Raw genomic sequence first — 22,980 nt, forward strand, 5'->3', positions numbered from 1 at the left:
TAATATAATTAAATTTAGTAACATCTCAACTCTGATCTTATGGTATCTACTCTTCATGTTTTCAGCACAAATATCAATAATTTGAGACTTCTGCAAGAAAACTAAGTCACAATTCAGCTGATATTTACTGGTTAGGAAAAGGTAGGTTTTGAGATGTACTCTTCAATCACAAATTTTAATATGTATAAGAAATACCTGTTTTCATGTTAACATGAAAATTCTGATCAATAATTAGGGAGTGGGATTTTGCCTTTGGACCACCTCTCAGTTGGTGCTGGGCACTTGTCTATTGACCTCATTTTCATTGCTGCAGTGATACTTATTCATGAGTTGTAGAAGGACCCATTCGTTTCAGATTTCTCTGGCTAGCATGGCTTCTGGCTAGTTGCTCCATCCACCCACCCCCAGCTCTGAAAATAACTGAAGAGCTAATTCAGGAAGTCAGATTATTGGACCGACTCAGTTTTGCCGGTAATTGTTTGCTGGTCCTCTTGTGCTTCAAATCAATTTCTGAACTTCTGCATTGGTCTTAGTGCTTTAGTGTGAACTATGCTAGGACTATATCATGCAGCGATCATCACTGATGTATAAAAATGTATCGCGTTTAGGATTCAGGATCAGTGGCTGATAGAACAATAAAGAGCTGCTTATGAATATATTTCAAGAGCTTCAAATGTAACATGTTTTGACTTTTCCCAGTGAAGAGAATCACAACGTGCACGATATATTTACTGTCTTCTTTGTGCCAGTAAACAGTAATTACTAGCCAACTCAACAATTCTATTATTCTTAAAATGTAAGCTGTGCCCTGCCCAAGGCTGCATAAATGAGACCAGACATATGTGATTTTTCTTTCCTATGATTTTGCAAGGTGAGATGGAAAGTATTTTAAGTACCTTGGGATGAGCTAGCAGGAAATTGGCAGCTTCCTCAAAATAATCCAAGTCCTTCTCCACTAGTTTGCCAGGCAGGTCTTCATAGGCAAAATACGCTAATGCAAGCACTGCAAAGCCGTGGGAAGCCAGAAGACCAGCACGAAATTCAATCAGACCCCCAATCTTTCCAAATAAGTCAATGATTCCTGGGAAAGGACCTTCTCCTGGGAGGAAAAAGGGCACAAGAAAAATGGGATCATAAAACAGTTAAGTGTGGCAGTCAAAGCAAAGGCATACAACATAGGCACACACTGGTACACACTCATACACACACATGCATGCACACACACAAATGTCCACAAGAGAGGGCGCGTTTACTTCATCCAAATTGTTACCTCTATTACAGCTTTGTAAATTGTGAGTCATGAATCCATATGGGCTCACACAGTGAATGTGGAAGAGAAGTTTGACAATAAGACCAAATGACGCATGTGGCCAAAATACAATTCAAAATGAAGTGAGTAGCAGTCCCAAGCTGTTTCCGCTGATGTCCCTGGATCTCACTCACCCTGATTCTGAGCACACAGCAGGAACTCTTATCTCTGCATGTGACAATTTAGCTCTAATCACAAAAACTTGCTACCTCGAACACCTGGGCGCAGATTCAAGTTTATCTGTTGTATGTTATGAGCCACAGTGTTCTTAACTGCACGTGCAGTTTTTGTTTATATGGACTCGCAGTGGTTTAACTACAGAAAGCGAGGACTTCTGATGTGTTCCTGTCGTAATTCTTTAGCATGTATCAAATTACAAAATCTTCGTATTGTATTGTGTTAGACTGTCTGATTTTGAAATTGCTCTTTGGCTTACTGACTTGAGTTTCATAAAAACTCATTAAGTGAACTTTGACTTAGGATGAGGGTAGAATTTTCAACAAGTTTTTAATGGCCCTAAACATACTGCAATTTGGTACTGCGTATCAGTGTGAAGCAGATTTCATACCATTGGCAATTGTGAAACTAAAATACCAACCAATCCTGAAAAACAATGAAGATGATCTAGTCATACCCTACAATCTCAAATATTTAAACAAAGTTTAATTCCTTTTGGAAAAATAGGTAAGCCTATTCATCTCATCAGTATGCAAATTTCCTTTCTTCTTTAATAAATGATAAAATCATGTATATAACAATGAACTATTTTAAAATCATTTTCTCTGCCTTGTTATCAGTAACTGTTTCATCTCTATACCTACTTCATATACTTACATACGCAGAATCATGCGAAAATTTCTACAGGGAAAAGAGGTCACAAGTAGAAAAAATATTTAAGAAGCTATGTTCTGTATCAACAAAGATTCTTCTCACCTGAAGGGAGAAAAAGGGTTCCGCGCACCCGACCTTCTCGGATCTGCTCCCGTTGAACCCCAGGGCCAACAAACCAACGCTGTACTATCTGGCTGGCCTTGGGTAGAGTTGGGACTGAATCTGCCAAGCAAACAGAGTCATACAGGTCCAGCGTGATGCAAAAGGGGCTGTTCACATCTTTCTTTATCAGCCTCTGAAAAACCCTCCTGGGCTTCAGAGACCAAAAGAGGCCCATTGGATGGACCCCTACATAGTCACCCCCCAAAGCTGATGCCTGCTCCAGGTCCACCTCGCCAGCATTGTTGGCCTGGTAGAAGGCTTTGGATTGGAACAGATTCTCCTTCTCATCCTTCAGTGTTGCCTTGATGGTCACTATCTGCGATGGAGGCAGGCCTGTCGCTCGGATGGACACAGGCTCGTCTGCAAGGGCATTTGAAGGGGTGGCTATCAGTTGGAACATTGGCAGGCTGGTGAGTGGGTCAAGGGGTGCTTCTTCCCTGCAACGAAAGAGAAAACTGAGCTGGAGACTTAAAGTCCAGGGAAAGGCCAAGACAAGGCTGATTAAATGAAACTTCCAAGGACTTTAGAACAGAATGTGTAGCACTGGGAGAGGAAGGGAGAAAAGAGGAGAGTGTGGGAGGAGAGGGAGAGAGGGAGAGAGTGGGAACATTGGTCATATGTTGTAGTGCTGAAATCTGTTGAATAATGGAGAGTAAACCTGGGAATTCATACTAGATTTGACCTCGCAGATTCGTATCTTGGCCATTCCAAAACTGTAGTTTTGTAGTTTTGAACGAGTCGATCATTAATGCTATGAAAAGTATACTCCCTGTAGGGTGTCTGTGAAGTTTTAAGGGAGGTAATAACACATGAGCTATGGCTCCAGGACAGTACGGCTCTCCTGCCTGTTTCAGTCTGGAGTAATCAGATAATAGGCAATCCATTATGGTGATGCAACAAGGGGCCGAGTCCCTTTTGCAGGTTCCTGGTTTCCTTGGTAAAGGGACACAGAATGAAACATGAGCAGAATTATTGGGGTCAGAAGAGGAAGAGTCCTTGAAAGGAGAGTGGGTATGGAGAGATAGAGAGTTACACTTTTAAAATTACACGTGTTTACCACGTGTGCATGTGTCTGCATGTGCATGCCTGGGTGCATGTGATCAGAAGACATACTGCAGGAGTCAGTTTCCTCCTGCCCCTATCCAAAAATGACCGTGACCTTGGACATGAAAACAGTGTTTCACACTTTCGGGCCAACTAAGGGAGAAAATAGTTAACTTTGAACACTGTTTGGGTTATAGTCAAACACAGTGAAGCACACCTGCAACCCACTATTTGAGAGGTAGAGGCAGGAGGATCACTACATGTTTGAAGCCAGCCTGGGCTACACAGGAAGTTCTAGGCGAGGCTGAGTATCCACATAGTTAGACCTTGGCTCGCTCTCTCTGTATCTGTGCGTGTGTCTGTGTCTCTTTCTCACACATACATGCATGCATTCATATGTGTGCATGTATGTGCACATAATTTGGTTTAGCCCTGTACTCAGCTGAAAGTTGCCATGTGGTATAGAACTCACGGATGTGTCGTAGACAACAAGGTATATTAACTGTATTTACCATAATCAGCATGTCCTTTAGTTTTATGGACAGGAAGGAATAACAGTACTTTTCGTCATCTGTTTTCTTTGGTTTTGTTACCTTTAGGCCAGGATGGAACAACTAATTATGTTACCTTTTGGCTTTGTGACCCAACTAGAGCCACTTGTACATGTTTAAATTCACAATTACAGATAGTGGTTAGATCTTTATCACTTGTTGAAAGGCCTGCACCCAGATTTCAGGGTTGTTTGTTTGTTTGTTTGTTTGTGTTGTTGTTTGGTTTGGATTTGAAACCAAGATATCATGCAGCTCAGTCAGGTTGCAAATTGACTATGTAGCCCAGACTAGCCTTGAACTAGTGATCCTCTGCCTCCACTATCTTACACTAACTGAGTTTATTTTTAATGTAACAGTGGAAGGGCAGTCCCTGAAAATATGAAATATGTTTTACACATACATGCACACACATACATGTACTTTCCTTAAAGAAACAGGTTTTGCTATATTGTTTAGTCTAGCCTCATTTCATGAGCTGAAATAATTCTTTTTTTTTTCCAGCTTCTCAAGTAGCTGAATATTACACCTGTCTCTGAAAATTATTTTTTAAATACAAAGTAGCATTTTCTCCTTGACTACTTCCTACTTTGCGTTCTCTTCAGGAGAACTGAGCATGAGCTCTTTGCTTCCTATAGTGACTGAGTTTTTTCTACTCATGAAAACAAACCTGAATGCCTTTGTTTTTGCATTTCCTGCAAAATAAAATGAAGGACCTTTGGAGAGGAGTCACTTTCTGCTACACTTTTTATGACAATGCTGCTGAATGATGATGTCAAAGTGTCAAATGCTAGTGTCAAAGTCATGGACACTTCCTATTGGACAGGCTCACTTGTCCTTTTCCTTGTGAACTGTGGGAATCGCTAGGACGATCATCAACCAGACAGCCCTTTCTCCTTTGATTATCCAGCTCTGCTGGGAGCTTGAAGAATAAGAAATTAAGCTACCACTTCTCCCCCGCATCTTTGGAAAGAATTGTAGCAGCTGTACTGTTTCTGCCCAGCAGAGGATAGCAGATTTTCCCTTGGCTCCTTGGCTGCAGAATATGCATTTATCCTCCCTGATTTACATCTTCCCTTTTCTTTAATCATTTTTTTTTTTGAGACAGGGTTTCTCTGTGTAGCCTTGACTGCCCTGGACTCACTTCATAGACCTGACTGGCCTCGAACTCATAGAGCTCCACCTGCCTCTGCCTCCCTGAGTTACAGGTCTTTGCCACAGGCTGATTTAAATTTTTCTAACTAGAGAACAGGAATGTTTTGAGTGGTCATTGATTTTGATTTTTTTTAATTTTTAAGTTTGACAGCCAATGAGCCACAGGACATAGGTTTCTAACTTCAGTGGGTTTTTTTTGTTGTTGTTTGTTTTTTGTTTTTTTTTTTTTTGTTTTTTTTTTTTTAGGATGTCCTCAAAGATACTGGCATACTAAACATCAGATGCACAGTATAGCTCCTGAAATGTTCACATTTCAAGTTGTTCTGACTACATTCCTCAATTAATATGAAGAGAATTTACTGAAAGAAAAAGCAATCTTCCTTTATTTTACCTTTGGTCTACCCCAGAACATTGCTAAAAGCCTAATTTTTTTTCATCTTTGTTTTACTTACAATGGTGACTCTTTGCCCAATCTTTCGTCTTAAAGCACCTGAAATTACCCTATGAATAATGTATTTTATTTTCTTATCTCTTAAAGAAGACGTTTTAGAAACGTCTCATAGAGCTGAGTTACTTGAGCCTTTCTTTTATACCCTCTTGTAATTGGTATTAACCTACTATTTAAGACAATATCTGCCTTTTAAAGTCCTCTAAAATTTAACAAGAGAATTCTTTTTTCTTCTTCACTGGGAGCCTTCCAGGAAGGGGCCTTCTCCAGAACAGAATAATTGTGAGGATGAAAGAGGCAACTACAGAGGGATATGAAGTAACAATTTTTCTAGCTCTCGAAGGTACGTGATCCATTCAAGTGGCCCATTTTGGCAGGGGTGTTCAGTGGGAGTAATGAGGATTGGATATAACAACCAAATTCCAAGGTTGTTGTGTAGTCAACTTGCTCCAATTGTTGGTTTGAAATCTCTTTTTGTGCCAATTACAGAGCTTGTTTTGGCTCTTTGGTTAATGATCTGAGCAGGCATGGATTCTCTTCAGTATGTCAAACAAAGGCTTAAGTTCAGCAGTGGCTGTAGTTTAAAAAGGATCGGTCCAACTTATATCCCCTAAAAGATTTTGAAAATCATTTAATGGTTTCTCAGTGTTGTGCTTATCTTATCTTATCTTAATTCCAAAGGCGTGTGGGTCACTGTTTGTGTCCTTAAAACAGGACCCAAGTAATTAAATGAAGGCCACACCTGTACCTTTCGTGGGGCCACCTTAAACCATAAGTGAAATCAGTTGCTGCAACACTTCTTGTAAGTAGGCTCTGTCCTTGTGGAAGATGAGGACATCGTCCATACAACAAACCAAATAAACCTGTGAGTATTTATCTCTAATTTTTTTTTGTAAAGCCATATCTACAAATTTTTGACAAAGGGTGGGACTATGTTTCACACCTTGTATTTATGATGTGAGTGTGTTAAATTTGTAGAGGGAAGATTAAAGGCAAATCTTTTACAGTCTTGACTTAAAGGAATGGTAAAGAAACAACCTTGTAAATCTGTAACTATATTATCATCTCTAGGAACAGCAGAAGGAAAGGGCGACCAGGTGAAGAGCCCCCATGTCTTCCTTGTTACCATTAGTTTTTCTCAAGTCTTGAAGGAGTCTCCATTCATGACAAACAGAGGAGTAATCCGGGGACTACGGGAGGTTTCTATAGGCTGCAATTGTTCATTAACTAGATCTGTGGCTACTTGTATCTCTTCTGTAGTCAGGGGCCAATTTTCCACCCAACCAGGAGCCTCAGATTTCTAAGTAAGGGAATCAGCAGCTATTTCAATAGTGGTCCTAAGGAAAATATTCTTATCAAAGCCTAGTCCCTGTCTATTTAGATTTTGTATAGGTTGTATGGGCTTTGTAATACCCTGACTATTTTTCCCTAGTCCTTTATTGGGATCAGATTTCACTTGTATCATTTGAGCAGCAACTTTATCATTTGAACTTATTGAAATAATTCCCATCTGTTCAAAAATGTCTCTTCCCCATAATGTGAAAGGTAAAGATGGAATCATATAGAGATAAAAGGAGCCAGAAAACTCATCTCACCATGTTAAAATCAGCACTTTTTGCCACATTGGCAACTTGTCCTAAGCCAATTAAAGTTGATGGAACATTTTCATTTTGTCAAGAGGAAGGCCAGTCTTTTTCCAGCAATACAAGAAACTAAGATCCTGAATTTATAAGACCCTCAATAGCATTACCCTGTGCCTTTAAGATTTTTGTGGGGCGTGAATTTTTAACTTCCTATATCCAGAATGCTGTATCAATAGAGCCAAACCCTTGATTTCTAAGAAAAGGGTTTTTGTGTCATCCCCATTATTTGAGGGGCCTGAGATTGGCCCTGCACACAGTTTCCTGGCTGGCAGACCTGATCTCTCACTAGCAGAGTTAGGCATTTCTCCTCGAGCTCTTTTAGGAGGGAACAGTGTTCCATCCTTTGATATTTGAAATGACACTTCTTTAATGAAAGCCCTTTTGACAGTAAGAGCATATTGTTTTGGACATATTAATGAAAGTTAATTAATGAAAGTTGTTTGTGGCATTCTACTGTCACATGTGGCCGTCCCTGTAGTGGGAATTTTTCTCTCTCCTTTCTTTAAACAGTTTCTACTAAAATGACCTAGCTGGCCACACACACACACACACACACACACACACACACACACAATTCTTTCTTCCTTCCTCCTTGGGTGGTTTTTCTGACTTCTAAAAAATTGAGTGGTGGTCTGTTCCTGCAGAGCTTCTGCAATACCTACCCCTTGTAAAGGGGTGACCTCAGAACATACTCTACCAAATTTATTAAGTTCTTCTCATTTTCTAATTGGTCTTAGCAGAGTCTGGCAAGCAGATTTTGCATTTTCAAAAGCCAGCTGTTTAATAGTATTTGCGCAGCTTCATCTTGAGGAACCACTTTAGTCACTGATTCCATTAGTCAGAATATGAAAATCAAGAGGTTCATCAGCCTTTTGCCCAATATTATTAATCTTGCTGTCTTAACGTCAGAGTAAGGGAGACTTCTTTTTGCTGCTTCAGCAATAGCTGGGCATTAAGTGAGAACATCTTTAATAAAATGTGGTTGAACTTTCATCAGAATCCAGTCTCCAGTTCCCATTAACACAAGAATAGTCATTCTACTCCCTCTCCTGCCAATGTTTGTGAGGCAGTTTCCTTTTTTGCTAATTCTTCGTATTAGAGGAATATTTGCTCTCCAGATATTTGATCAAATGAAATTTGATCCCAATAAAGGACTAGGGAAAAATAGTCAGGGTAGTACAAAGCCCATACAACCTAAACAAAATCTAAATAGACAGGAAAGGACTAGGCTTTGATAAGAATATTTTCCTAGGGACCACTATTGAAATAGCTTCTGACCACCTACTTAGAAATCTGAGACTCCTGGATGGGTGGAAAATATTTGCTCTCCAGAGCAAAAAGTTTTTCCTCGTCAAACATGACTTAGCAACCTGAAGCCAGTCATAAAGGGGTCATCCATCTACTGGTCAAACTTTCCATGAAAGTAATTGCATACAAAGACGTGGCTTTATCATTTGTAGTTGCCTGCATAAGCTCTTTTGATTTGGAGGGTGAGGGTTCTGAGACAGGCTTTCTCTGTGTAGCCTTGGCTTTCCTCATCTGGCTTTGTAGACTAGGCGGGCCTCAAACTCACAGAGATCTGACTGCCTTTGCCTTCCTGGGTTCTGGGATTAAAAGTGCCTATCACCACACCCAGCTTGCTTACGCTCTTCTAAAAGTTTATAGGGTAAAAGTTCCTATGAAGGTTCCTCATCCCCTTCATCAACAAAAATAACTGGGAAACAGCCAATCTGTCTCCTAACTGATGGGCTTGTAAGGACCTCCCTTATCAGTGGACTTGCGGAGGGGCATGCATGCAGAAAGAGGGGGAGGGTGGGACCGGGAGGGGAGGAGGGAAGGGCTTATGGGGGGATACAAAATGAATAAAGTGTAATTAATAAAAGTTAAATAAAAAAATTTTTTTTTAAAAAAACCTCTTTAAATCTCAGTGAAGAAACAGGGATTTTGCCCTTTTTAAACTCATTAGTCTGGGACGGGTTTTAGGTATCAAAGAACAATCTGGATTATGGTTTTATGTGGCCTCTTCCTCTAAATCTGTCTCTTCCTTAGGAGATATTGGTCACTCTCATCTTTATCTTCACTGTTATCATTCTCAAACTTAAAAGCCTTATGAGAAGCAGGGAATATGGGGGGAGGGGTGTTTTTAGTCTTATGATCTAATGATGGAGTAGTTTCTCCATCATCTTACCTTGCTGAAGAGCAAGGCAAAGTATCTTTCTCTTTAGGCTTGCAAGTATCTAAAGCTTTCCTAAAAATGTTCCAAAAAGAGAAAGCCTCAGCAGGCATTTTCTTAGGTCCGTTCTTCTAAATATCCACTCCTAGTCTGTCTCAGGTTTCAGAATCCAAAGTCCCATGGTCTGGGAACCAAGGACTACATCGCTGTGTAAATTTAAAAAAAACAGTTGATTGTCAAGTACTAACATTGATTTCCCTTTTCTTGAAACTATATTGTATTATATCTACAAAGAATCTTTTTCCTTTTGACTCCTTATGGCCCATCACTTATTTATAGTTCTTGTCTTTTCAGTCTTTTCACCTTTCACTACGTGGTGTATTTCTTCCTAGGGGGCTCGCCCTTTGATAAAATTCGGTTCTTACTTCAAGTAGATTTACCTTTACGTTTGCTGTTCAGGGTTGTGCCTTCAGGGTTGCCAGGGGACTTCTGTGGCAAGGAGAGCCAGAGAGTCTTTGATGATGGGGTGTCCACAGAGCAGACAGGAGTCCACAAGGGGAGGGAGTCAGGAGATGGTCAGGGATCTCTAACAATCAGCCACTTCTGTGGCTCTGACTTTCTAGACTTTCCAGCAGTCAGACTGTTTTTTATCTCTGGCTTTATAGCAATCAGGCCACTTCTTTGGCTCTGACGTGTACCAATCACGTTCTTGCTTATCTGTATGGGTTTCTTAGAACAAAGACAAACTAATAATTATCCAGACCAAAACCCAAAAGTTGCAGATAGAAGAACAGTGATTATGGTAATCCATCCAGCTTTGCCGGAACTGTGTCAAGCAACTGTGCTGGCTTCCTGACTCTCTTTGTTTCTAGTGGATATGGCTGTTTCGCTTCTTCATCTGTTTTGTACGTATGTGTATGCCTGTTTGTACGCATGTGCATATATTTGTGTGTGAGAGACTACATGTGCGTATACCAGAAGACAACCTTGGTTGTTATCTTCATGATAAACCATGGACCTTGTTTTAAGACAAGATCTCATTGGCCTGAAGCTCACCATGAGTCCTGACTGGCTGGCCAGTGAGCACCAAGGATTTTCCCTTCTCTACCTCCGCAAGTATTGAGATGACAGATGTGTGCCAGTATACACTGCCATTCTTTCATGAGTTCTGGGATATGTGCTTTACAAACTGAGATATTCCTTTGTCTCTTTGTCTACTAAAAGCTGTAATTATGGTATTTACTTTTGTTCTGAATATGGGTTTTAATTTAATTTAATACCTTAGCTTCTAAGCTATTTTGGAATGTAATCATTCCTATTTTGATAAAGTCCCAAGGTGACAATCCTTATTTAGAAGAGTATACAGATAGATACATGAGGAAAGTGATATGTGGTGATGGGTCTCAAAAAGTTATAGCCTATAAGTGTCTACTGAGAGTTGATATTTACCTTTTAATTTTTCTGGATATTTACCTTTTAATATTTCCTGTTAAATATTTCAGTTTATTGATTCTGACTTGCCAGAAATTGTACATAATGGTCAATGCTATCATAAGGCTAAATTCCTACCTTTTACACTGGGGTAAATAAAAAGACTTAGATTATAGCGAAACTTTATATTTGGAGTTGTTCTAAGGAGGATTATGTTGTTTCACCATAAGCAAACCTATGAGGTAAACAGAGAAGGGCTTGTTGATCAGCCAACTGAATATGCAGGTGTGTGGTGTCTCAGGTTTACCAACCAAGAGTACAAAGGACCATATGACCATGTGGCTGGTAACTCAATATTCATAACCCCTGGACCATCGGCTAAACAAAGGTGCCCTTACAAGTGGGTAAAACATAGTATGCTTCCTTCAAGCCAAAGTTCTAGGGTTTGTCTTTCTACAAATGATTATCAATTTGGTGGATCTAAGACATAATCAGGCCCATTTGTTATTTGTTCTTTATGTACCATTCCCTTAGAGATTCAATTGGTACACAAAAATATTCAGGTTTAAAATACAAGCACACACACACACACACACACACACACACACACATACCATATGAGACTTTATACTTACACACATCAGACTCTCAACTAAGGGTCTTTCAAAAATATCACTAGAGTTTCTGCAAGGGCTTTTAATGGGGAATGGAGGAAACAACATTCAACTGTCTTGTGGTGCTTAGACAGTGTTTAAGTAGCCCTGTTAGTGATTTCTGTATAGGTCTCACATTCCCATACAATAGTACATAAAAGTACAGTGTCCACTTGATTGAGTCCGTTCTTAGTTTTGCATGCAAGATGGATGGTCTTGATGGTAACTGAGTGCTATATACACAAAGAGGACATCAGATGGAATACCTTTGCGTTTCCCTCTCTAGTCACCTCGAGTAAGTTTTTTTATTTTTTATTTTTCTTTTATTTGTTTGTTTGTTTTCAAGACAGGGTTTCTTTGTGTAGCTGTGACTCACTTTGTAGACTCAGCTGTCCTTAAATTCACAGAGACCCATTGCCCTCTGCCTCCCTGAGTGCTGGGATTTAAAGGCATGTGCCAGGCTTAGAGCAGATTTTTTTAAAACTCCATGGAGTGAGCTAAGGCACTGAGCCAATATAATTTGTATAATTGAAAACCAGAGAAAAAATTGCATTCTTGAAATGAGTTTGTATGCACTGGCACTTAGCTGTACATTGTCACTTTTCTATTGCTATAGACATTGAAATTTTAAATCATGTGGGGGGGAAAAAGCACCACATTAAGTTAACAAACTGTAACTAATATTAAAAAAATTTTTTTAAATCTTCAAAAAAAAAGAAATTGGTAACTCGAGGTGAGGGTTTCTTTTGGTATTTTGTAATGTTTTTAAAATACTATATCTTGTGATATTTATATATTTTTTTTAAAATGACCAGTAAGATAATTTTGAAAATGAATTTAAAATGGAAGAGAATGTAGAAATCGGGGACAAGCCTCTTAAAATTAGCGAGGAGGAATCACTACCATCTTAGACGTTTCTTATAAAGTAACATAATTCTGTTCACACAGAGACGTCACTTCTGGGCATTGCAGTAGCTGTAATATAATTTGTCCTATTCCATTTTGCATAGTCTAACAAAAAGTTCTAAAAATACAACAATTTTTCAAAGAAATTATTGTTTTGCAAATTAAAAAATTTGCATCTTAGCTCATGCCATTTGACCGTAAGTATAAACTTTATTTTCCCCAAACAGGAATAGAAATTTGAGGCAGGGAGATGGCTCAGTGCCCACAATACTGGTGATCTGAGTTCTGTCCCCAGGACCATATGGCAGAAGGAGAGAACCAAGTTCCTCAAGTTATCTCCTGATCTCTATACATGCACAATGACATGTACATCTATACCTGAACTATGGCACATATGTGTATATATGTACACAAAACCCTGTAATTTCAAGGTTATTAAAGGAATAGAAATACGACAGTTTATTCATCCTCTTCTTTCCATTTCTGTATGCTTTCTGATATTTAATGTATTAGTTTCTTTCTCTTACTATTACTGCATTTAGTTAAATATACTCCCTGGTGGCATTTGGAAGGAGATATAATGGGAAAGAATTAAATTATATTTCACAAACTTCTACACACACACAAAATTTCATGTATGCCTTTTTTATTTTTCTAAATTAAAATAATTTCCCTTTTGAACTTTTGTTTCTTTGGGTGGCAGAATCAATCGTAACAACAGAATTTGAACTACTTCGTTTTTTTTTTTTTTTTTCTTGGACCCCCAGGAAGTTTCCCATGATTTCCCCGGTGCTTGAGAAGCCCTGCCCATATGACATGACACCTTCTGCTAAGCCTGTTTTGTAAACTGTGCAGAGTTGAGATACCTAACAGGGAGACATGCGCGTGAGCTAAGACTGTAAATCAAATCCAGAGTTAGGTGGAACACAGGAACTGTGTGGTGAACTAAAAGCCGCCTGTCCAGTCTGAAGGCAGTAAGTACAGTGCATTCAAAAAGAAAACCCCGCTGCTGAGCAGGCTGGTGCGCACCTGTCCTCCGAGCAGCTCTGGAGACTGAAGAGAAGGATCGCATGAACTCAAGCAGCTGGCGAGGCCCTGCCTCCAATAACAACACAGTGCCAGCAACAATACACCCATGGGTGACTTGGTAACGCGCAGACCCCACTAGGTTCTCTGTAACTCAAAGGCTGGGGAAAAGGTTTTGCTTTCCTATTTCTGGTGTGTCATATTTCACTGAGGCACAGACACTGACTAGTCTTCCCTGGATAGAGAAAGAGCATGAAAGAAAATTGCGAACTACTAAAATCGGAGGGTGGACAGAGAAGACCGCTGATTAATAGTATTAGTGTTCTATGGAAGCTGACGTTACTTTCAGCGTCAAATCCTCCTTGTGATCTCGCATTGTGATTAATCTGCACTCATTTTCCCAAGTTCCTTGGCATCTCACCTAATTTATATCTGTATGGGATACAGATATATTTGTCTATATACACAGTAATGTTAGTCTAGCCTCTCTGTAAGTTTCAGCTCTTTGGATAAACTAAGCCATACAAAAAAGTGCAGTATTTTATGATGGTATGTCTGGTCTCCCAAGAAAGCCCTTTTCCCAAGGTCAGGCATTTCAACAAAAGCTCCCATTCCCTAGGAGGCTTGGAGAAAGTTCCTGCTTGGTGAAAAGAGAGTCATTCTCCGTATCTCTGGCAAGAAAAACTTGTGGTCCTTCCATTAACACATAACTGTGGTGCCTATACATATATATAGTGCATGTGTATGCTATATACAGCATATATGCCTATATATACATATGTATTGTAGTATTAATATGTAATATGTATATATACTATTAATACCTTGGCAGTTACAGCCAACCCATTGCATTTAACAGTTTAACCAACCATCTCATTATAGGCTTAACATGTAGTAGAGTAAAAAGATTTCTTCCTTTTATGCTGTAAGTGCAATATTAATTCGTTGAAAACAAACAAAATTAAAAGTTAGTTCCTCACTTACAGTAATGACATTTTAATTACTCAATAGCAAATATAGCTGGTGACTACTATATTAGTGTAAAAGTAAAAAGGCATTTTCGTCATCAGGGACTCTCCCATTGGACATCAATGCCACGGATTGTAAATGCCTCAAGGACAGAATTCTGCCTTATTTAACACTGTGCTCAGTGCCTGGAAGAAAGTAGCTAATAAATGTTTAACATATCACATTGAAAAATAAATAAATATTTTAAAAAGAGGAAATTTTCTCAAAGAGAATATGAATTTAAAATGGAGCCAAACTGAATTTTTATAGAATGCTTCCAGTGATGGGGGACTGATATCCAATGGGATCAATTCTCTAAGTGTTCCCAATTATTTGCTCCAGGAGGAATGACTGGATATTTCATGGAATCAACAGAAAATGGGCAGAGAGGTTAAAGGATGTGCAGCAATAATCCCCCTGCCTTGTCCAGGGTTAACCCTGAGATAAGGGGAAGGGGGGGGGAAGAAGCCATCCCCTGCATGGAAGCAGCTTAAGGCTGAACATGATACCCTGGGTGTAGGGCTGGTCCCAGACCTCATGATGAAAGCTCCTAAGGTTAAAAGGATTAAGTCTCTAATTTGAGGCCACTATAACTTGATTCAGGAGGAAGGACAGCCCAGAACTGACCCAGGAAGAGGTAGCATAGAATGTCAGAGAAAAACTTAAAGAAATGCTCAATGTCCTTAGTCATCAAAGAAATGCAAATCAAAACGACCCTGAGATTTCACCTTACACCCATCAGAATGGCTAAGATAAAAAACTCAAGTGTCAACACATGCTGGAGAGGATGTGGAGCAAGGGGAACCTTCCTCCATTTCTGGTGGAAATGTAAACTTGTACAACCACTTTGAAAATCAATGTGGTGCTTTCTCAGACAATTAGGAACAGTGCTACCTCAAGATCCAGCTATACCACTACTAGGCATATATTCAAAAGATGCTGAAGTATGCAACAAGAACATTTGTTCAACCATGTTTGTAACAGCTTTATTTGTACTAGCCAGAAGCTGGAAACAACCCAGATGTCCCTCAATTGAGGAATGGATACAGAAATTGTGGTGCTTTTACACAATGGAATACTACTCAGCCATCAAAAAGGAGGAAATCATGAAATTTGCAGGCAAATGGTGGGAACTAGAAAAGATCATCCTAAATGAGGTATCCCAGAAGCAGAAAGGCACACATACTCACTTATAAGTGGAAAATAGACATATAATATAGGATAATCATACTAAAATCTATACATCTAAAGAAGCTAAGCAAGAAGGAGGACCCTGGGTAAGATGCTCAATCCTCATTCAGAAAGGCAAACAGGATGGACATTGGAAGAGAGAGAAAACAGGGAACAGGACAGGAGCCTACCACAGAGGGCCTCTGAAAGACCCAGCAGGGTATTAAAGCAGATGCTGAGACTTATAGCCAAACTTTGGGCAAAGTGCAGGGAATATTATGAAAGAAGGAAGAGAAAAAAAAAAAAAAACCTGGAGGGGACAAGAGCTCCTCAAGGAGAGCAACAGAACCAAGAAATCTGTGCCCAGGTGTCTTTTCTGAGACTGATACTCCAACCAAGGACCCTGCATGGAGATAACCTGAAACCCCTGCACAGATGTAGCCCATGGCAGCTCAGTGTCCAAGTGTCCTCCCTAGTAATGGGAACAGGGACTGTCTCTGACATGAACTCTGTGGCAGGGTCTTTGATCACCTCCCCCTGACGGGGGAGCAGCCTTACCAGGCCACAAAGGAAAATAATGCAGCCAGTCCTGATGAGACCTGATAGACTAGGGTCAGATGGAGGGGAGGACCACCTCCCCTATCAGTGGACTTGGGAAGGGGCTTAGAGGGGATGAAGGAGGGATTCGGGGGATTGGGAGGGAATGAGGAAGGGGACTACAGCTGGGATACAAAGTGAATAAACTGTAATTAATAAATAAAAAATAAATAATAAATAAAATAATAAATAAAAATAATAAATAAAAATATTTAAAAAATAAATAAATAAAAAACAAGAAATGAAAGAAAAAAAAGCATCTCCCACTGCAGATACAGTTACTGATAAACCATAGTGTTCTCAGCAGGAGCTTTTTGCTGTTTCTTATTCACTTGGAATGAAGAACATTCTGTCCTTCACTCCAAGAATATTGCCACCCCAGACTATTTCCCCAGCACTTACTCACTAAATTCCAACAATATTTCTCAATAAGTCAACAAACAATTTCTTCATTGTTTGCACTTATTACAGTCTGACTTTTGCCTTCAAGTTGTACATTTTGTCTCCAACTGTTTCAAAGAATTCTTGGTTATATTAACTCAATGTTAGGTTTCAAATCCAGGACAAGGTGCCTATTTAACATATCAAAATAGACCTGGGTACAGGTTTTCTAAGCATTTCTCCATTGCCTTCCTGTTACAGGACATAGCTGACAAACCCTGCCCTCTGTTCTGAACTTTCCAGCCCAGAGGCTTGGCTCCTCTTCTGCCAAAGGCTCTTTCTTACATAATCCAGAGTTTTTAAATACTTGCCCACCCCGCCCCCCTTTTTTATTTTTATTTATTTATTTATCTGTACCTTTGGCCTCCTCGCTACTATACTTGGTTCCCCTCTCTTCCTTTTCCTTCAGCTCTTCCTTCATGGCTCCCCACATGGCTGCCCCTCATGCCCTCTTGGGCTGCCCACCACATGGGCATCTTTTGCATCTTTCACAGCCCTACCACTTGAGCAATTGTGCTTACTAAGACACTTGCGCCTCGCCAGCTGTTTTCTCCTCTACCTGGCCTAACCATTTGTCTCTCCTCTTCTACGGCGTATCACTTCAGAGCTCCCTGCTTTGTCTGCTTTTACTATGAAAGCCACACCGGTATGGTATGACAAGAAGCTTTCTTTCACCCTTCTGGGCCCTAATCACAGGGAAAGGGACACCTCTTCTCTGTGGTTTGGAACATTTCTGACAAGTCTCTCAGTCACTTGGGGATGTCCCAGAATGAAATTCCTGTTGCCATGATACTTACCCCTCTGCTCCCTCATGGCTCCTCTCAGTTCCTTCTTGGAACTTCCTCATCTCCACCCTAGGAGATGCCTGCACACTCTAGAGTCTTGGACCTTTCCTTACCATTCCCTCAGAGCTAGCTGTTCTAGCTGCCCTAGTGCCCTCCTGAATCTCTACGTTGACAGTTTCCTTGCCTCCCCCCCTCGGAATTGCCTGCACAGTCCCACAGCTTCTCTATGCCCTTATGCTTTCTACCTTATGCTTTCTATACTTCCTCGGGTGAAGTGAGAGGACCAGGCCCGACTCCCCAAATCCCCAAAAGGTATCAGTCCCAAGAACTAGGCCATAGGTCACCAATTCCAGAAATAAAATTCCCTACCCAAAGAATAGCCTGGAGGTAACCACAAGAATGGAAAGGTATCTTATCTCAGTTGGGCATCTGTGCTGGGCAGCCCACTGACCTTGTAGTAGAACATTTCATGGCACAGAAAATAACTACCATTCCTGAGGTCTATAGTTAGCTCACTCAATGTTAGTCATGTTAGCTAGCCAATAACTTTTTAACAAGCTTGCCCTTGCTGAATTTCATCCAATCTTGTACCTCTTAAACTGAGAATTCCCAGTTCTTGCTTAAACCCCAATAAAAACCCTGCCATGCATCTGTCCTGGGCTCTCCTCTCTGATCCTTTGTGTTGGTGCCCAAGGTTGAGCCCAAATAAAGCTCTTTGCTCTTGCATACGTGGTCTAGGTCCTGGTGATCTTTGGGGACCTTAAGATCTGGGCATAACAGAGTTCCTGCTTGCTCCTCCTTGTCCCTTTTGACTATACTGTTCACTGTCTCTTAGCTAGCTTCCCCCTTTTTTGGATCCCATTTAAACCTGAAAATCTTTTCCTTGTCACTTCTTGCTTTCACAGAAGACAGCCTTGGCAGTTTGGAATAAACTTTTTCCCCCATACACCCACGAAGTGGCTATTTTTGTTTCTTTTTTATTACACCCATTTTCATTCATGGTGCACTACAAAAGGATAAGGAAAGTTGTCAGTCTTGCTATGTGAGAGAGCCTGCTAAATAAGCCTGACCAACTCCAATTCAGGCCATAAGTCATCAGTCCCTGAAACTAAGCCATAAGTCACCAGTTCTAGAAACAGACCATCAAATCCCCTACCCAAGGAACAGCCTAGAGATAACTACATAAATAGGAAAATATCTTATGTCAGGATGAGGTGTCTTTGCTGGGCAGGCCAACACCAACTATGGAGAAACCTAGTGGGACTGTCCAGGTAGCTGGTAAGTCTCTGTCATTTTTAATAGATTTGCTTGATTTTACTCTGGTGAAATTTATCCTTCTCAGGTCTCTGATGGCATTGACGTAGATTTGTCAGTTTAACAGCAGCAACCAAGCCTTCAAATGACTTCTCAGTTCTCTTTCTATGTAAAAATCGGGCCTCAAGCTGAGAAAGACTCTCACTGGTCAAATGGACTCCAGATAAGTATTATCAATCAACAGCCTGTTTTCCCACCTGCCTATTCTTGAGAGTAGACTCTCTTCTCCTTTCCCTGGTCTTGGGACTCTCCTCCCCAATTACCAGGACCATGGGCCTAATAGTTTAAAATTTACAGCTAAGAAAAATATTCCCCAAACTCCTTAACTTTAACTTCTGCCCCTAATATATATATATGTTCCAGCAGATTTCCAATCGAAGACTGCAAACTGCTCCAACTGCTGCCTTCATATCCCTAGCCCCAGATGGTCCTGAAGAGCCTGGACAGCAAGTAAAACAGCCTGTTCTTCCAGAACTTGGTCAACATTTTAGCTTTTTGGGGTCACAAATAACAACACCCCAGTGTCAGCAGGCAGTAGTCATAGACAATTACCTTGCCCCTTATCATTCATTTCTTATCAACAAAAGGCTGTGATGTTAAGTTTCAAACTCACAGAAAAGTGGCTGAGGTGTCTATTTAACATATAAATTTAACCTGGCATATTTAACCTATTTAACCTGGCCTCCAGGTTCTCCCAGCATCCCTCAGTCCCTACTTATTACAGGCTACCGCTGACACACCCTAAACTTTCCAGCCCAGAGTCTGGGCTGCTGTCTCCCAGAGGCTCTTTCTATATACTCCAGACATTTTGGTTACCTGCCCCTTTTTGTACTTGGGCCTCCTGGCTACTGTATATGGTTCCCCTCTCCCTTTTCCTATTCCTCTCCCCACATGGCTCAGGATCATGACCATTCTGGACAGTCCCAGATATGTCTGCCTCTGGCTATGCCCTCCTGAATATTTATAATAAAATTTCTCCTCCACCATTCCTAGAAATAGTAATGTCCTTTATTTTCCTTTTTATTTCTTTTTTTTTTTTCATTCAGTGTAGCAGATATAAATCTGAATTTGTGACCAACAAAACAGCTACTATGTTGATTTCTAAGTCCTCAGAGAATGTTACCAGGTGTAATTAGAGAAACACACATAGCAAAATGTAAACAGGCTTTTGTAGTACCCTGAATAGAGATGTTGCCTACTAGAAAACAAAACAATAAACCAAAGAACTAAAACAACAACAACAACAGACTGACCTCCCAGATGCTCCCCGTGTGTTCATATACACAGTGTAGGGAAGGATGGCTTGCCCTTAAGGAACAACTGAGAAGCACTGCAGGCTTACCTGTAGCTTGCAAATTTCTATCACTCAGAACACTGCAACTTGTTAAAAGTTACAGATGTCTGCAGGGAGACCACCGGCAGCTCCAGGCTCCTGTGTGTTGGATCCCCTGAGTCAGAGCGCGAGCAGGAGGAACTCTAAAATGAAAGCAGAGATTCTATCCTTCTCGGCTGCCTTTCAACTGAGGTATTCCAGAATGGAGCCTAATATTTACAGACTTTTTCCTTGACTCCTCCTCTCAAGTCCTGGCTCTGACCTCTTTGGTTTTGTTATTAATTTCCTCTTCTACGGCAATAATCTTCTAAGTAGGGTTTTCTCTTTCCATTTTTGCAGTGGTATGAGCTGAAGACAAAAGATTCCCATGAGGGGTGTATTTTTAAAATATTACTAGGGCCAATACCTAAAAGATGTGACTTGGTTGGTCTGAGCTGAGGCACTGGCAATTTTATGATACACTGTATCAGAGCATCAAAAATTTCTCAAAATTGACATCTTACAGTTTTAGGAAAGTAATGTACCTAGTTACCAATGCCAATTGCTTTAAAGAACATGGTGGGGTTTTTTTCTCCTAATTTTAAAATGTAATTTATTTATTCACCTTATGTCCTGATATTTATTCGCCCATGTCCTGATTGCAGCCTCCTTCATCTCCTCCCAGTCCCCAGCCCCCCCCCCACTACACACACCTCTCTCCATTCTCCCCTCCCCTTCTAGAAAAGATGGATGTCCACCATCAGTACCAACCTCCCTGGCACTTTAGGTTGATGCAGAACTAGGTGCATTCTCTCCACTGAGGCCAAACATGGCAGCCCAGTTAGGGGAACAGGACCCAAAGGGAGGCAAGGTAGTCAGTAAGGGCCCCCATGTTGGTTGTTTGAGAAAATCAACAAGATAGACAAACCCTTATCCAAACTAACTAGAAGATAGAGAGAGAATATCCAAATTAACAAAATCAGAAACAAAAGGGGAACATAGCAACTGACACTGAGGAAATCCAAAGAATCATTAAGCCATACTTCAAAAATCTGTATTCCACAAAATTTGAAAACCTACAAGAAATGGACAATTTTCTTAATAGATACCACTTACCAAGGTTAAATCTGTTTAAGCCTGCCCTTTGAAACATAGCTACAGCATATTCAACATATTTCATTTTGTTTATAAGGTAAAATTAATTTCAAAATTTTTAAGCTTTTAACTTTGTCTCCTAGAAGTAGTTATTCACTGCTGACAGTAACAAACCCTGTCAGAGGGTTAAGTTAACCTGTACTAACAGACCCTGCCAGAGGGTTGTGCTGACCTTATATTTCACTATGATTCAAAAATGTCCTAACTGATACATTGTTGTCAACACTCTTGGCTATGTTCTAGTTGCACTCTTGTTATCTGTACACTTGGTTGCGCTCAGGTTGGACTTTGAACTTTGGACTAACTATCTATACACTTGGTTGCACTCAGGTTGGACTAAGTAATAACTCACTTATCTCACCTAGGATCAATCAGTTTAAAGGTTAGCTGATAATAACTTTGTCTAGTAAGCAAAAAACATATTTCTTTGAATGGTTAACCAAAATGTGTTACCCAACCCTACCTCCCCCTTGTCTTCAGCACTTGGTTTTCCAATAAAAGACTGCCCAAAGAACAGGTCAGTGTCACAGTTAGGGTTCCAAGTCCTTTCTGTGGCCCTGAACAATCAGCTTGGAAAAGGCAATAATTAAACCATCAATATCTTACTGAGATTGGTGTCCGAGTGGTTTTTGTGGCTAATCTTAGACTGCAACAAAAATCAAGATCAGATAAACAATTTAAAGAAACCTATATTCCCTAAGGGAATGGGCAGTTTTAGCTCAGAATTGTAACAGACTTTCAAAGAAGACCTAAAGCAACCAGCAAATTCAAAGCAATTCCACTAAAATCAAGAACAAGACAAGGCTGTCCACTCTCTCCATATCTATCCAACATAGTATTTTGTTGGGGGTTGTTCTGATGCTAGCCCTCAAGATCTGGTTCTTCTCCAGATATAGATGCCCTTGTTGTGTAAACCTGCCTAAGACATACCTGATTGGTTAATTAAATGGCCTGTACCTGGGCAGAGCAGAGTTGGGTAGGTGTGGCTAAGGTTTCCAGGCTTTAGAGGAAAGGAGAATCACAGGAGACAGGAAGAGAGAAGGAGGGAGGACTCCACGAAGGGTTAGTGTGGAGAAGAAACCATGTAGGCTGGAAGAAAGGACTCCAGGGATGGCATGAATGGAAAAACACCAAATATAAACAAGTATTTTTAAGATTATGGATGGAAGGTAGCCCAGATAAAGATGGTTGGGGGGGTGCATTGAATGGAGGCCAGAAGATGAATGGTGAAGTTATTGAGATAGCGGAGGTAGAAATATCTACCCTGTCCAAGGTAAATAAGGCAGTTATAAAATCTAACAGGTGTCTGTGTATTATTATTTGTGATAGTGGGTTAAATAATACTGTCACAATAATCATGGGGCAAAGAATAATAAACATTATATAGTCCAACACTTATTTTTTTTAAGATTTATTTATTATTTATATGGCATTCTGCCTGCATACCAGATCTCATTATATATAGATGGTTATGAGCCACCATGTGGTTGCTGGGAATTGAACTCAGGACCTCTGGAAGAACAGCCAGTGTTCTTAACCTCTGAGCCATCTCTCCAGCCCCCAACACTTATTTTTATTTACTACAACAATACTTGAGGTTCTAGCTAGAGCAATAAGACAACTAAATGAGATCAAGGAGATACAATTTAGAAAGGAAGAAATCAAAGTATTGTTATTTGCAGATGATATGATAGCGTACATAATCAAACCCAAAAAATTCTACCAGGGAATTCGTAGAGCTAATAAACACCTTCAGCAAAGTGGCTGGATACAAGAGTAACTTAAAAAAAATCAAGCCTTCCTATATACAAACAAGAAATGTGCTGAGGAAGAAATCAGGGAAACAACACCATTCTCAATAGCCACAAA

General features: G+C 40.2%; 1 protein-coding gene across 2 annotated transcripts in view; it reads right to left on the reverse strand.

Moving 5' to 3' along the window:
- The window catches only part of LOC129675224 (acyl-coenzyme A amino acid N-acyltransferase 2-like), a 31,969-nt gene extending 11,799 nt beyond the window's left edge, over positions 1-20,170 (reverse strand). Inside the window, exons 1-3 of one of the 2 annotated variants that reach the window (XM_055605243.1) lie at positions 19,987-20,170; positions 2,243-2,739; positions 897-1,099 (exon numbers count right to left, since the gene is read on the reverse strand). In XM_055605243.1, the coding sequence (XP_055461218.1) occupies positions 897-1,099; positions 2,243-2,702 (663 nt within the window). In that variant the 5' untranslated portion in view covers positions 2,703-2,739; positions 19,987-20,170. Of the gene's footprint in view, positions 1-896; positions 1,100-2,242; positions 2,740-9,753; positions 9,942-19,986 lie in introns of those variants that run through there. The other variant, XM_055605244.1, reaches the window with a different exon arrangement.
- Positions 20,171-22,980: the final 2,810 nt, after the last annotated feature.

Source organism: Psammomys obesus, unplaced genomic scaffold, assembly GCF_907164565.1.
Source record: "Psammomys obesus unplaced genomic scaffold, mPsaObe1.curated_primary_1811, whole genome shotgun sequence".
In the NCBI taxonomy this organism is placed as follows: Eukaryota; Metazoa; Chordata; class Mammalia; order Rodentia; family Muridae; genus Psammomys; species Psammomys obesus.